General features: G+C 36.0%; 1 protein-coding gene across 2 annotated transcripts; it reads right to left on the reverse strand.

Annotated features, from left to right (window-relative positions):
• Nucleotides 1-13,114: 13,114 nt before the first annotated feature.
• Nucleotides 13,115-15,837, reverse strand: LOC132300574 (desmethyl-deoxy-podophyllotoxin synthase-like). 2 transcript variants are annotated; one of them, XM_059797726.1, is made up of 3 exons: nt 15,657-15,837; nt 14,075-14,977; nt 13,115-13,964 (listed from the first exon to the last, which is right to left on the reverse strand). In XM_059797726.1, exons 2-3 carry the CDS (start codon nt 14,945-14,947, stop codon nt 13,335-13,337), a joined length of 1,503 nt encoding a protein of 500 aa, XP_059653709.1. In that variant the 5' UTR covers nt 14,948-14,977; nt 15,657-15,837; the 3' UTR covers nt 13,115-13,334. The 2 variants fall into 2 exon arrangements, with proteins under 2 accessions (XP_059653709.1, XP_059653708.1); XM_059797725.1 differs by having other exon boundaries at nt 14,075-14,973; nt 15,657-15,836.
• Nucleotides 15,838-16,419: the final 582 nt, after the last annotated feature.

Consider the following 16,419-nt stretch of genomic DNA (forward strand, 5'->3'; position numbering starts at 1 on the left):
CATGATATTAAATTTTTTTTTTTTTTTTTTGAAAAATTTACTCCTAAATGGCATTCAAAAGGCATATAAGGAGTATTGGACTCTCAAGTCAAGCAATTTTTAAATTTTAAGCAATATAGTCCTCAAAAGATCAAAATTATAGCTAGAAATGGACCAAGTATAGAAATATCCCTCAAATACACAAGACATGTTCAAAATTTAAATTTTAAAGCAACACTGAAACATACACCAATACCCCCAAACTTAAACTGCACATTGTCCTCAATGTGTGAAGAGAACAAATGAAAGAGTATACCAGTGCTTTAGACATGAATGATCGGGATAGAAGTATCCAAAGTGGGTGGCATGGCCCCTCCAAACTTGGGATAAACTGTGGTCCTGAAAAGTTTGCACTCGGATAAACTCATTAGATAACAAGATAGGATAATCAGTGCACAGTGGACATGCAAGTGTAAAATGGGATAAATAGAGAATAGAGAGAGAGATGTAAGAGTGGTCCTGAAAAATTGGACAGCACTCTCTCACTGAAGTCATTGTGGTGTACCTGATGGAGTCAAACATACAAATATGAGATACTAAGAGACATCCATAATCAAAAAGCAATATATAGAGAATATAAAGTGCAGGTACATCTATAAAATAATAAAGCCAACAGACCGGCCACAAAGTATAATACAGTAACAGTGACAGTATAATACAGATCCAGAATAAAAGAAATGAAAGTATAGAATAATTGGAAGTGGAGTCTCAGGAGGCCTGATCGTGAAGATCTGCAGTGGCTGGAGGTGCAGGTGCGGGTGCAGGTGCAGGGAGTCGGCTGGAGAGATCGGCAAAGCAAGCCATGACATCCGCCCTAAAAGAGGTGAACTCAGCTCGGTGGGCAGTGATGTCGGCTCGTATGGCTGCTACGTCCTCCTCCAGTGTCTGCAAGCGTGCTCCGAATCCGGGAGTGGGAATTGGAGACTTAGGCAGAGATGCCTCTGAAGAAGACTCTCGAACTTACTCCTGAGCAACGGCTCGATCACTGGTATCATCGACATCAGCATCATCTGCAGCATCGGCATACTCCTCCGCAGGTCGCTCCAGGTCAATGTCCATGCGATCGGCAGCCGGACCGACTGGTGCGTCGTCCGCTGCGATATCTGCTGCTGCTGGAGGTGCCGGCTGTGCCTGGGTTGCCTCCTCCTCTTCTAGTTCAGTTGCTGCCTTTATAACTGGCTCCTGAAGACTCCGAATAAGAGCATTGTAGCTCTTTTTCCAGTCGCTCCTCCCATAGAAGCTGGACCGTGCAAGGGGCTCCTCATCTGGGGGCACTCTGTAGCGCTGGTCAAGAAGGATCTGCGTGATGAGGTGTCCGAAGGGCAAGACCTTGGACCGCTTAGGGTCCTCATTGGAAATGAAAGAATCATACAGCAACCTCATCACGCTCCAGATGAGGACTGGGATAGATACCCAGCAGCCCGTGTAAAAAGCGTAAAGAGCTGTCAAGTAGTCATGACGCCTCTGGATCTTGTGGCCCGCCATGTAAATGTTCTGGAAGAGAATTGTGTCGATGAACCAGAGGTCGTCAGGCAAGAAGGTCCTGGTGGCGAATGTCTGACCACCGGCATGATGGCCTGTCAAGGAGACAGCCATGTCAGAAAATGAAGGCCTATGCAGCCTCGGGTATGTCTCTGCAAGCTCAGGTGGACACCGGTGTGGGCACCGGCAAGCACGGGCCAGAGTGTCAACTGTGATGACAATCTCGTGGCCGTCCACTGTAGTGATCATCTCCGCGGTAGATCATGGCGAGGGCCGGAGATGCTGAAAGAATAGCCGCACCAGTCGCGGATATACAAGGCCGGTGACTGGGGCAAGGATGGCTGAGAGGCCCCGCTGCATGATATCCTGATAGCCAGACCGGGTCAGGATAGACTCGGAGAAGTACTCAGTATCGAAGTACGACTCCTGAGCCACGGTCATGGCTGCATATCTCGGCAGCAACTGGTCACGGCGCTGAGCCGGTAGAGGAGGCTGCGGTGATGGCATGGCGGCTGTATCTGCCTGATGGCGTGTAGGAGAAGGTGATGGTGTGAAGGCTGGAGGAGCCTGGGATGTAGATGGCACGTGGTCAGCTCCCTCCTCAGCCTCGTGGGATGGGGACTGAAGGGGAGTAGCCTGTGTGGGCTCCTCCTGAGCATGAGATGGCTCTGCAACCATCTCTATCCTGGGCCGTATATGTCTGCGGGGTCGCTGTGGCCCCGAAGATCGCTTGGCTACTGTCTTGAACCGCGGAGGCATAATCTGTAAAAAGACAAGAAAATTTCAATATATAAGTTAGTGCCATATATATAAGAATTTAAATGCATAATAGAAACATGTATGTCAAATAAGATAGACAAAATATGGATGACATGAATCTATGATAATGATGAAATGTGAGTCATGCTAAGCAATGTAGGTATGAAATGCATCTAATGTGGAATATCACAGGCATTGTGCATATAAAGATAGTATGAAGACGACACAAGATGAATGGAGTGTGTATGTGTGATCTTTGAAAGCTCGATGGATTGAACTTTAAGTTCGATCGATCACCGAAAATTTTCGATCAAAGCATGAAAGTGCATAAGATTGGATCGATTGAAGGTAGTGAAATGAAGTTCACTACTTCGATCGATCGAAGCACAAGTTCGATCGATCGAACTGTGTGAATGCCGAATTTGAAAAGTCGCAGATCTATGAGATCTAGAGTACTGGGCCCACACAAACGTGTTTGTGGGCCCATCTACACACCATTCATACAATCAATAACACCCAAACACTCCCTAACTTCAAATCAAATCAAAAACCCCCAATTTTGGTTCGGCCGAATGCATGTGTGTATATATAGCATGTAATCATGAAATTGAAGCTTCAACAATGAATGATTCATACATATTGAACATGATTTAACATAAACAATCAATAACATGCATCAATTTAAGCTTGGAATCAAGAAAATTGCATTCAGTTTACCTCTAAACCGAGAGAGATGAGATGAGAGAGAAGGGGCAAAGCCGCGATGAAAATGGAGCTTATCCTTGGCGAAATTGGCTCGCCGGAGATGGGGAAGATAATTGGGATGGAGGTTGGCCGGATTGAGCTTGAGATTGAGAGAAAGGGAGACTTAGGGTTAGGGTTTGTTTCGAGGTTGGATCGATCCAAGTGTATCGATCCAACTCGGTTTTATTTTAAAAATACGATATGCAGAGTTCGATTGATCGAACATTAAGTTCGATCGATCGAACCTAGGTCTCCACTCTAAATTTTTTTTATTTTTTTTATTTTATTTTTTTTTTTTGAATTTGAATTTTGAATTTTGAAAAATCAAAGGAAATTAAATTAATGAGATGCAAATTTCGATCGATCGAAGAAAGATTTCGATCGATCGAAGAGGATAAAGAATGTATAAGTTTAAGGGCTCAAGAGTTAACACGTGTTGGAACCTTGGATCGATCGAACTTGGAATTCGATCGATCGAACATGAAAAATTTTGAAAAGTCCCGAGAGCATACATTTTTGAAAAATGGATGAGGCCTGAAAATTTTTCTAAGTGTTGGGACTCATGATCGATCGAACCACATGTTGGATCGATCGAAAGATAGTTCGATCGATCGAAATGGTTTACGATCGATCGAACTTTCAAAAATTTGGAGATCCCGAGAGCATGCATTTTGGAATTTGGATGCAGGTCCAAAATTTTTCTAAGTGTTGGGTGCAAAATGAGAGCTGGATCGATCGAGTCCATAGTTGGATCGATCGAACCAATGTTCGATCGATCGAACCAAAACTTGGATCGATCGAAATTATGCCTAAATGCTCAAAATGACTTGAATGCTCATGCAATCCCTTACTCAGTTCCTTCCAATGTATATGAACCACAAAAACAGTATCTAGCTTCGCAAGAATCAAAATGCAAGATAGAAATGAGGGAGGAATAGGGTTTTGACATCCTACGAATTTCGATGCTAGTCTTTAACGTCTCTAGCAAGACCTAGGATTCTTTTAACCCGGATCAAAGATCTTGCAATGCATCCCCTCCTTTTTGGGATGAGAGATGTTTCGAGTCACTCCCAACAAATGGTTCTTGGAAGAACTTGTTGGGGTAAACTCAAAAGACGTCTTGAGTTCCTTATCAAAACTTTCCTTGAGCTTCCACCCCCTTTCACAACAAGAGTTCGAAATCACTTTTCTTGCATGCAATGCTAAAGATGAAGATGAAGGCTTTGAAACATTGTTCATACACAAAAGCTCATTCCTTTCATAAGCACGATCATGATATTCCTCTACCACATTAACCTCTTCCTCATATTTGTTAAATGGATTGGATGTGGGGTTAAAGATGTTCAACTTCACTCTCATGTGCCCAAAAGAAATCTTCATTATCCCCGTCCTACAATTTATGTTGGCATTTGAGGTTGCCAAGAAAGGACGGCCAAGGATAACTGGAATTTGGTTCTTTGGATTGGGCACCGGTTCCGTGTCAATGACGACAAAGTCAACCGGGAAGAAGAACTTATCAATCTTAATCAACACATCCTCAATTATCCCCCTAGGCTTCTTAATGGATTGGTCGGTAAGTTGTAAAACCACCGACGTCGGTTTCAATTCACTTAGGCCCAATTTGACATAAACCGAATAGGGAAGAAGGTTAACACTAGCCCCTAAGTCAAGAAGTGCCCGATTGATGACATGTTCACCAATGATACAAGATGTTGTAGGTGCACCGGGGTCCTTAAACTTTGGCAAAGTGTTGTGTTGTAGAATGGAACTCACTTGTTCGGTTAAGACCACTTTCTTTGATGTTTGGCTCTTGTTCTTCCACTTTTGGGTGCATAAGTCCTTCAGGAATTTGGCATAAGCCGGAATTTGCTTAATTGCATCCAAAAGTGGAAGATTGACTTTGACTTGCCTAAACATATCCATTATCTCATTATTCTTGGTCTTTTGCCTTTCTTTTGAAATGGACCCTTTCAAGGCGTCCAGAAATGGAGCTTTTTCAAAAACTCTTTCAGCATTTTCTTTCAAAGAATTCTCAGCATTGGACTTGTTCAATTCATTAGATTTCAAATCACTTTTCAAAGAAGAATCACGAATCACATTTTTCAAAGAACTTTTCTCAAACACATTTTTCAACACTGTTTTCAATGAATCTCTTTGGAAATCATCTTTCAACTCACAATTTGAGGGCTTCTCATTCTCAAGATCACATGCAATGAAGGAGGAATAGTGTGTGGAACGGGACGGGTGAGAACTTGTGGTTGTACCGGTTCACTCTCTTCATTAGGCATTCTAACTTGATTGTCTACTACCCTACCACTTCTTAAGGTTGTTACCGCATTGACATGCTCAACATTATGCCCTTCCAATGAAGATTTGGTTTCTACAACACATTGTTGTTTGATTGGGGCATTCATGTGCATCTTTCCCTTCTCTCTAGCATTAAGTGTTTCAGCTATTTGCCCTACTTGGGTTTCTAGCTTGGCAATTGATTGAGAATGAGAATGCAACAATTAAGAATTTGCTTCTAGAGTGCCCAAAGCATTTAAAACCTTTTCCTCAAAAGCGGAACCTCTAGAATTTCCTTGAGAAGATGATTGGTTAGGAAAATGAGAATTAACATATTAATTTCCTTGTGAGTTATATGGTCTTGAACCTTGGGATCCTTGGTTTTGAAGTGGAGGTGGAATGTATTTCCCTTGAAAACCGCCTTGGGAAGAGTTTGAGCCCTCCCCTTGGTTTTTCCAAGAAAAATTAGGATGATTCCTCCAACCGGGATTGTAATGGTTACCATAAGGATTGTTCCCTTGGTTCACAAATGTTGCATTAACTTGCTCAATGGGTTCATTTTGAATTTGTCCATGAGGACAATTAGAAGTAGAATGAAGAACACTAGAACAAGTCATACATGATTCATTTTGAGCTCTAGGAGAATGGTTAGGAAAGGAAGACATTTGATTCGCCAAGTTTTGATTGATCAATTGATCACACTTTTGAGATAAAGACTTCATCTCGACGGTTATATCATTTGAGTGGTCAACTTGATGCAAGCCAACACTCTTCCTACCTTGAGAATTTCTACCATTCCTAGATGACAATGTTCTATGCAAAAAGTTTTCACTCATGCTTTCATAAAGACGCCACACGTCTTCCTCTTGCCGGTCTATATAAGAACCTCCCATTGAAGCATCAACCATGCCTTTATAATTGTTCGATAAGCTTTCAAAGAAGAATTGGACCAATTGCCATTTAGGCATGTCATGGTGAGGACACTTCCTAAGCAATTCATTGAGGCGTTCCCATGCCTCGTGGAAAGTTTCTCCCTCCCCATGTGTGAATTCTCTAATGGCGGTTCTCATAGCATTGGTCTTAGAAACCGGATAGTACTTTTTCAAAATTCTTGTTGCATTTCTGCCCAAGAAGTTATAGAAAAAGGCCTAAGGTTGTTAAACCAATACTTCGCCTTATCTTTAAGGGTGAATGGAAAAAGTTTCAGCCTTAAAACTTCTTCCGGCATGTCCGTGTATCGAACGGTAGAACAAACTTCAAGAAACTTATCCAAATGCTTGTAAGGTTCTTCACTAGGAAGTCCATGAAAGTTAGGTAGCATTTGGATAGTTTGTGCTTTAATCTCATAATGGTGTGCTCTAAATGGTGGCAATTGAATGCATGTGAGTGCATTATACTCATTAGGCACATAGTGATCTCTCAATGCGAGTGGTGGATTAGCAACTTGAGGTGCAACATGGACACCTTGGTTATATTGAGCTTGATTAATGATGGGGGGTTGTGGTGCATACATTGGCCTTGGAATTCCCATTAGAATTTGGCCTTGTTGTTGAGGAGGTTGATGAATGTATGGCCTAGGCATGCCTAATGGAACTTGCATATTATCATTTTGCACATTAGGATGAAGGATGCCTTGTTGGTCTATGTGACCATGGTCTTCAACATGATCATCATTGAGAGCGTCCATTGGTAGATTGGTTCTATGTGAACTTCCTCTTCCCCTTGGATTCCTAATAGTGGATTCTAAATGCAAATCAAGAGGGACAAGAGTAGGTCTCAATGAACGACGACCATGCATGCACAATGCAACACGAATAAGCAACTTTCTCAACAATGCAATTAAACTTCACAACCACAATTTTCAAATGCAATGTATGTCAAATAAATGCCTCCACGTGGGCCCCTGATTTATCTAATGATGCTATGCAATGCCTCCACGTGGGCCCCCGATTTAACTAAGGAGATTGAGTAAGAAGGTCTCACAATAGTCCTTTAGCACTTCAACTCCAAAATTAAAAGCTTAGCTTAGCAATTTTACTTAACAAATTTTCATTTTAAGCATTTTTCCTTTGCTTTGCTTTGCTCCTTAGCTTGGAATTACTTTGCTAGCTCCTTGCTCAATACACCTAGTCAATGAAGAACAAATTCAATAAGCAATCAAAAATAGAAAATAAAAAGAAAGTAAAGACACGATCAAAAGAGTATTAATCTTAATTGAATTTCACAATTCGACGTTGCCAATTTAAAATCCTCGGCAACGGCGCCAAAAACTGACTGGTCCTTTACAAGGGTCGCGATACCAAGTCAAGCTTGAAGAGTTGTGAATTTAGGAGGTGGTCAAGTTTTAAATTTATAGAAAACCACTACTACCTTTCTCTATATAAAATATAGATAGGGCGAGTAGGGATCGTCCCAAGGGATTTGATGGTGTATCAAATTGTGAAACTATGGTAATTAGGGTCAGTAGGTCGAGTGATCACACAATTGATTGGTTGGTTGATTAAGCTAAATTGAATTCAACTAAATAAAATAATATGAAGTAAACAAGAGAGAGAGAGGTTTTGGGGTGTAGAGATCACCACCAAGCAATACTTTTCTATACTACTAACAAGTGATCAATTGAGGGTAATGGATGTGTTGCAATATGATAAGGGTGTGTGTGCATTAGGTTGATTCAATTGGCAAGGATGACAAATCAAGCAAGTATTATCTAAACATCATGTGAAGAGCACAATATATCTAAACAATAGAGCATATATTGTCTAGACAACATGGGGATAGCACAATAGATCAAAACAAGTCATTAATCCTTCATTAAGCTCACAATCCACATACAATACAATATTAGAGGAATATGCCATTTGGACTCACAAGCATGGAACATCAAACATCAAGAGTAGATTGTCCTCCCATCTAACATTACACTACCACTACACTAAATCTACACTACTAGCATGAAAATAAAGCTATCTAGACTAGGGGAGAGGCACAAACCATCAAGAATAGGCATAAACCATCAAATGAACCAAAATAACATTCATTAAGCATATCATCTTGATAATCTCTAGATCTATAGCATCAATACACATAGACATGCATCAAAAACACTAAATCTAGGGATAAGCACATGAATATCCTACTCTAGCATACATAGACATATGGATAGAATAGAATAGTCAATTGGAAGCATTAAACCATACAAACCATGAAATAATCAAGATTTATATATACATGAATATCAAGATGTATCATACAACACTAATCCTTCAATAATACACAAGATTAGAGTATAGAAAGCATGCTTGGGGCTAACTCTAGCCCCAAGAGGATGTCTAGCCATTCATGGTAGTGATGATCCAACCCTCAAGGGCTAACTCCATGGCTGCTCCTTGTTGGTGAAGATCTCCTCCAATGGTGCTCTAGCTTCCCTCCTTCCTCCTCTCCAAGAATAGCCTCTAAGATCAATTTTCAATGTGTGACAAGAGACTCCCTCAAAAAGTGTATCATATTCCTTATATAGGTAAGTTAAATACACCCTATGATAAGCTGTGGTCGTGCAAGGCATATTCTCCATTCATTGGATGAAGGACGGAATAAATGAGCTGGACTTTAACTTTTTCTCGCTGGAGGAAGTTCGATCGATCGAACCTTAACTTGGATCGATCGAAAATGGGTTCGATCGATCGAACTGCATCTTGGATCGATCAAAGTAGTCTGACTCCTCCGGATAATGACAAGGCTGGGATATTTTCAAGATATTTATGGGGAAAAAGACAAAAGTGGTTGGTAGGCGTACAGCTGTGGATAAGATCAATCATTTGAATAGGACAAAATAGGGTTCGATCGATCAAAGGTGATGTTCGATCGATCGAACTTGGAATTTCAGCAAAGGCCAAGGTTGGATCTATCGAGAAGTACTGTGATCGATCATAGATGTTCGATCGATCGAACTCTAAGTTGGATCGATCGAACTTTTCAGCTGCACAACTTGATTCCTTTTTACTCCTTTCTTTCTCCACTTTGCTCCCTCATTTGGTTTATCTCAGGATTGCTTCAATTAAGCTCTTATTTGGCTGAGTTAGCTCAATTTTGGGATTAGTGCCTGAAAATATAAATAACACGTAATAAGTCTAAAACGGCAAAGTAAGATAGATAAAGGTACTAGAAGGCTTAAGCTTAACGGGTTTAAATGCGCACTTTTCAGTGCTCATCAATATATATAAAACTCTAAAATCTACCTAATAATTTATGTTAGAGTTTTATAAAAATTAAGAATTATAGAAATTCAGAATTCTAGATAAACTCAGAGAGTTTCAGTATTTATTTATTTATATAAAAATATATTTATTAATTGATATAAAAATAGTTTTTATCTATATTATTATTAAATGTAAGAGTTTCAATATTTCAGTATTTATTTATTTATGTAAAAAAATATTTATTAATTGATTTGAAAAGAGTTTTTATAAAAAAAAAAAAAAAACTCTATAACACTCTAAAATCTACTTAATAAAATTCCAATTAACCTATTTATCTATTTATTATTAAGAATTTTTTAATAAAATAAAATCTAATTAGAACAGAATTATTAATATAAAAAATATTTATTAATTGATATGTAAAATAAAATAAAATTTCTAAAACTCTACCACAAATTAGTTTTTATTATGAGTTTCTTAATAAAATGAAATCTAAATAGAAAAGGATTTATGTAAAGAAAATAAAATAATTTATATAAAACTCTATCACAAATTACCTATTTTATTTTCAATAAAACTCTATCACATATATTTAAAGAGTTTCTATAAAACTCTAACACAAATTACCTCTTTGTCTATTTATTATGATTTTTTTTAATAAAAGGAAATATAATTAGACAAGTATTATTAGTAAAAAAAATATTTATTAATTGATATAGAAAGAGGTTTTAAAAGAGTTTCTATAAAACTCTAACACAAATTACCTATTTATCAATTTATTATAAGTTTTTTTAATAAAAGAAAATCTAATTAGACAGGAATTAATAATATAAAAATATTTATTAATTGATATAAAAAGAGTTTTTAAAAGGGTTTTTATTAAACTATAACACAAATTACCTATTTATTTATTTATTATGAGTTTTTTAATAAAAGAAAATCTAATTAGACAAGAATTATTAATATAAAAAATATTTTTTATTGATATAAAAAATAAAATAATTTTCTAAACTCTACCACAAATTACCTTTTATTATGAGTTTTTTTTTTTAATAATAAAAGTTAATATAATTAGACAAGAATTATTAATATATAAAAATATTTATTAATTTATATAAAAAGAGTTTTTAAAAGATTTTCTATAAAACTCTAACACATATTACCTATTTATCTATTTATTATGAGTTTTTTTAATAATGAAAATATAATTAAACAAGAATATATTTAAAGAAAATAAAAAATTGCTATAAAATTTAATAGAAATTAGCTGTTTTATTTTCTATAAAACTCTATCACTTTATCTATTTATTATGAATTTTTTAATAAAATAAAACCTAATTAAATAAGAATATATTTAAACAAAATAAAATAATTTCTATAAAACTCTATCACATATAACCTGTATTTATTTATTTATTATGAATATTTTACAGAAAATAAAATAATTTTTATAAAACTCTACCACAAATTATCTATTTTATCAATTTCAAAATATTTCAGTATTTATTTATTAATATAAAAAAAGTTACAGAAAATTGCCATTTTTTTGTAAGGTTTATTGTTACAATTTTCAAATCAACAAATAATAAAAAATTTTTTTTTTAGTTACAAAACATTCATCACGTGCATCGTACGTATTAGGAGTGGCAAATCGTGTTCGCGGGTCATAATTGTGTCGTGTCAATTTAAGAGTATTATACTAAATAACTCAACTCGAACACGACCCATTTAATAATCGTGTCACGAACTCTTAACACTAACACGACCTATTTATTAAACGGGTTACACGTGTAACACGTTTAATGAACTATTTACAAAAAAATTTCTATTATTTAAATTATTAATAATACTCAATAAAATAATAAATATTAAAAAAAATATATAAGTTTTAATCAACCAAATTACTAAATAGTTTATAGTTTACAGAAGATTAAATTATAGGACATAAGTTTATATAGTAATTTTAGAACTTAAACAGAAATTTATTTATGACATATATAGTTAAACGTGCATAAACGGGTTACACGGGTTAAACCTCTCAACCCAAACACGACACGATTAACTAAACGGGTTAATCGTGTCAACCCGTTTATGACCCGAACCCGTTTAAGGTCAACCCAAACCCATTTAACTCGTGTCGTGTTCGAGTCGTGTTGGTGGGTTGTGTCAACTTTTGCCACCCCTATACGTATATATTAAATGTTTATATATATTTATATATATACGCGTATAGTTTAGTAATTTAATTACTTTAATTATTATATCTTTTTCTTTTCTTTTCTTTAAGTCAGAATTAGATTTGGGGAAGGAATATGATTAGGGTTAGTTATATTAGGATATATATATATGTATGTATGTATCTAGTCTGCATAAGGGTTACAAAATCGTTATACGCAGACAATAGAGAGAGAGAGAGAGTTACAGAGAGAATGAGAGAGATTTTGGCCAAGGGTGAAGGTTGAATCAGAAGGAGGAAGGAGAAGGCTGTCTTGTAGGCTAAGACTCGAGTAGCAGAAGACTGTGAAGGCAACCAAAGGTTGCCGAAAAATAGAGTGTAGATTGGAGAAGAAAGAGAGAATGTTTTTTGTCCGAAACCTTAAGGCAAGTCTCTTTTCTATCTCTTCCCCTTGGGATCTGTAATTTTTACATCTTACGCTAAACTTAAGGGACTAAAACAGAGAATTAAACATATTAATTTGATGTTATATGAATTGGGTAAACTGTTTTATATGTTTTTATATATATATGAATTGGGTAAATTGTTTTACATGTTTTCAGATATTGAAGAACAGAAGTAAAGGTGATCACACTTTGAAAGGGTCAAAGCATTCAAGGAATGTTGTTTAATCTACCTGCTACCCTTCTACAGAGATCAAGCATAAGCCTAAGGTCAAGTGCTGTTGGACGGGATGTCGCAAAACCAGAAGATTGTCAGCCATTGGTGTTTGGTAGAACAATAGGGTGTGAGCCTGAATCAAAGTTCAGTGTACTTTGTTTCATACATAGTGGATCGGTTTACTTTGAACTGCACAGTTCACGAGGTTTTCCCACGCAACAATTGATCTATTTTATCAATTGGGGTTTCTTCCCTAAAAATCCTGGTGTCATCTCTAACTCTTTACTTTGCTTAATTTTATCTTACATGAGATTAATTATTTAATTACTAAAATAAGTAAAGTTAGAAAGACACACGTCTGTTTCTACTAATACAAAACTTGCTAAATATTCTGCTACATAAAACTCACAGGAGAATGTTATAAGTGGGACTTGTCCCACACCGGATTCGGATGAGAAATGGGTTGAGTATTAACTCCACCTAATAGTTTAATCTTTTAGGTCAGATTGCGAAATACCCTACCCATTACAATAAGATTTTTTAAAATTTATTTACGTTTATAATAGTCTAAATCTTTTTCAATCCAAAAATTAATAAGGAAAGCTTATGGCTTTTGAACCATGGCCTGTGAAAAAAAAGCCCTTGTTTTAGAGGTTAATTGAATGTATCAAAGAGTTAAGTTTAATTTTGAAATCTGAACACATAAAACTTTGCAATAAAAACAACAAAGAGGAAGAATACTCTTTATTCAATTATTATGGAAGTCCACATAACACCAATTCTTATTTTACCTTTCATCTATATTGTTATATATATATATATATATATATATATATATATATATATATATATATATATATTCTAACATAAGATTACATTATTTATTATATAGTAGTATAACTTAATTAACATTAGAGAGGGTCACACTGAAACTGGACATTCAATAGTGACCATCCAATGTTAGCTTTCTACATTCTTGTCTTAATATCTTACTTACGAGTTGAAGGATGATAAGCAATAGGAATCACACACAAATCCCTTTTCTTACCAACTATTGCACCAAAGATCTCAGTCATGTCCAGATCTTCTGGCTTTTCTCCCTCAGGAAGTTTCCAGTCAAAGTGATACAATAAATTAGCAAGTGGAAGCTCAACATTAGCTATCCCGAACGAAATGCCAGGACATATTCTCCTGCCAGCACCAAATGGTGTAAATTGGAAATGAGTCCCCTTGTAATCAACTGAAGTGTCAAGGAATCTCTCTGGATGAAAACTCTCTGGATCACTCCAACTTTCAGGATCTCTACAAATTGCCCATACATTGACAATGACTTTGGTTTTCGCAGGTATCTCATATCCATTGATTTCACATCTCTCTCTGCTCTCTCTCGGAATTAATAGAGGGCCAGGAGTATGTAACCTAAGAGTTTCTTTGATAACTAACTTTAAGTAACTCAATTCATGGATGTCATCTTCATTTATGATATCTCCTCCTTTTTTACTTAAAACCTGTCTCACCTCAGCTTGTGCCTTTCCCATAACTTTTGGATTTTTCAGCAATTCTGACATTGCCCAGATTACAGTTGAGGATGATGAATCAATCCCTCCAGTGAATACGTCCTGAAAGAGCATTGAAATTGAGTTAGAAGAGTAGAGAATATTGTAAAAGTAGGTAATTTGTGGAAGTTAATTCATTGATAGAAGAAGTAGAAAGTAAATATTGTACTAACCATGATAACTGACTTGAGCATTGTTATAGTTAAGGGGATCTCAAGGTTACCCTTCTCCTGAACTTTTAAAAGTACATCTATCAAGTCTTGTTCGTGATCAACTTCACCATCTCTAGCTTTATGTTCATCAATAATGTTAGTAAATATCTCATCAATTTTTCGATGAATCTTCTCAACTCTAGGCCTCAACCCACTTATCGAAGGAAGTATTTTAAGTGAAGGAAATAGATCAGCAACATCAAAACCTCCTGCTACCACCATAGTCTCCCTAAGAAGTGATAAGAATTCTTGTTGCCCATGGAATTTCTTACCAACGGCCACCTTAGCAACAACGCTGTATGTCATGGAGAAAACCTTTTCAGTGAGATTGATGAGAGATCCAGCTGTCGACGAAATAGATTTGATCAGATTCGCGGCCTCTTCTTCCCTGATGGGTCGGAATGATTGGACACGCTTGGCACTTAAAAGCTCCAGTATGAAAACTTTTCGAAGTTGTCTCCATTGATCCCCATAAGGCGCGAAGGCAACGTCATCCCCAGATATGATATTCATAGCAAAAATAAAAGGTCTAGTAGCAAAGACGATGTCATGTGTTTTCATCACCTCTTTGGCAAATTCTGCTGAAGAAATGACAACAATAGGAAGTTCACCGAGTCGAAGCTGCATCAGAGGTCCATAATTCATTGCCAGATCTCGTAGGCGGTGATGGGGTAGAGATCCAACAAATTGGTGAATGTTACCAATTACAGGTAGCTTCCAAGGCCCAGGAGGCAGTTTTGGAGATGAACTCATCATCTTGGTTTTGAATACCATCAACACAAACATAAGGAATGTGAATAGAATTGGGAAGGAGATGATTGGGAACTCCATCATCTATCACTTGTCCAGATTTATGCTTGCTTGCTGTGGCATAAGGTGATTAATTTAGTAGTTTCACAAATAATCATCATACAGTTTGGATAACATAAAATAAAAAAGATTAAAGTATTCTAACCAAAAGAGAAAAAAACGGTGTTGGTGTTTATATATAAAATGGTGTAAGGACATTATGGGGAGATCAAAAGGGCAGCTTAGTAGTATTGTATCAAAGTAGCTGGTTTGAGAAGGCGTAAGTAATTTAATTATCAAACTGCAACATCAATATAAGTCAAAAACCACTCCTACTTAGTTCGGATTGGTTCGAATTAATAATTACGGAGTTATTAAATTGGATTTATTTTTTTGTCCTCCCTAAAACACAAAGAGTTGTATCATTTGTTTTTGTAACCTTTATGAGTGCTTTGATCTCCAACTTTCAATTTTTTAAAAGAAAATGTATACACCCACAACATGTCCCTAATCGGACTTGAACTTTCAGTCTCCCCTTTTGAAGAAGAAAAATTATACCAACCACACTAGTGGCCAGATCAAAAATTAGTTTAGCTCACTCGGAATATTATTGTATATTACTTTCTTTCTCTGTTTCTAATAAATGAAATATATACTATATATATATATATATATATATATATATATATATACACACACACATACAAAAAAACGCATGAATGCATGGGGAAAGCAAGAGGAGAGGAGGACTCACACGGTTGGGGATATACTTCTAATGAGTTGGAGCTCTAGTTACCACGCCTCTTCGGTGCAGAGTGGAGAAACAGAGAACAAAGACTCTGGTGATTGTGAATGAGAACTTTGCCCTGTATTTATAGAGAAATAGACAGAGTATACAAATTTATTTATTTTATTGTTTTTGGATGACAATATATACAAGGTTAATAAGACTAGCAGTGATACGCATCTCGAAAGAAATTAAGGATTTGTATCATGAATGATGTGTGGCTCCTATCTTTGAGAATAGTAATATGAACATTTATAACAAAGTTTCCTGTATATATATGAAATAGTTAAATTTACCTTAGATGATTAACAGCCATGAGGGCTTGTCTTTTTCAATAAAAAAATGCAAAGGAATGGTATATTATAACAAATCAAACAATTTTATAGATACAAAAATCTAATACAATTTAATTTAAGGGTTTTTTTTTTTTTTTTTTTCATCTATTCAAGTAAAGAATTGCACAGAAACGAAATTTTAATACTATTAGGTGTGGTGTGATAGCCTAGTTGGTAAGGGCGCTGTGCTTGTGGCCAAATGGCCCAGGTTCGATTCCCTATCTTCTATATGTCAGTTGCTTTAACCTTTCAAAAAAAAAAAAAATAATAAAATAAAATAAAAAATTCTAATACGATTTAATTTAGGTTTTTTTTTTTTTTTTTTTCTTCTAGATAACGGTAAAGACATTTATTTTGATTGTTTTTACTGAAGAATTGTGATAATTATCTTCAAA

This window comes from Cornus florida, unplaced genomic scaffold (assembly GCF_030987335.1).
Source record: "Cornus florida cultivar Cherokee Brave unplaced genomic scaffold, ASM3098733v1 CherokeeBrave_3.0.0_Hap2_Chr03, whole genome shotgun sequence".
In the NCBI taxonomy this organism is placed as follows: Eukaryota; Viridiplantae; Streptophyta; class Magnoliopsida; order Cornales; family Cornaceae; genus Cornus; species Cornus florida.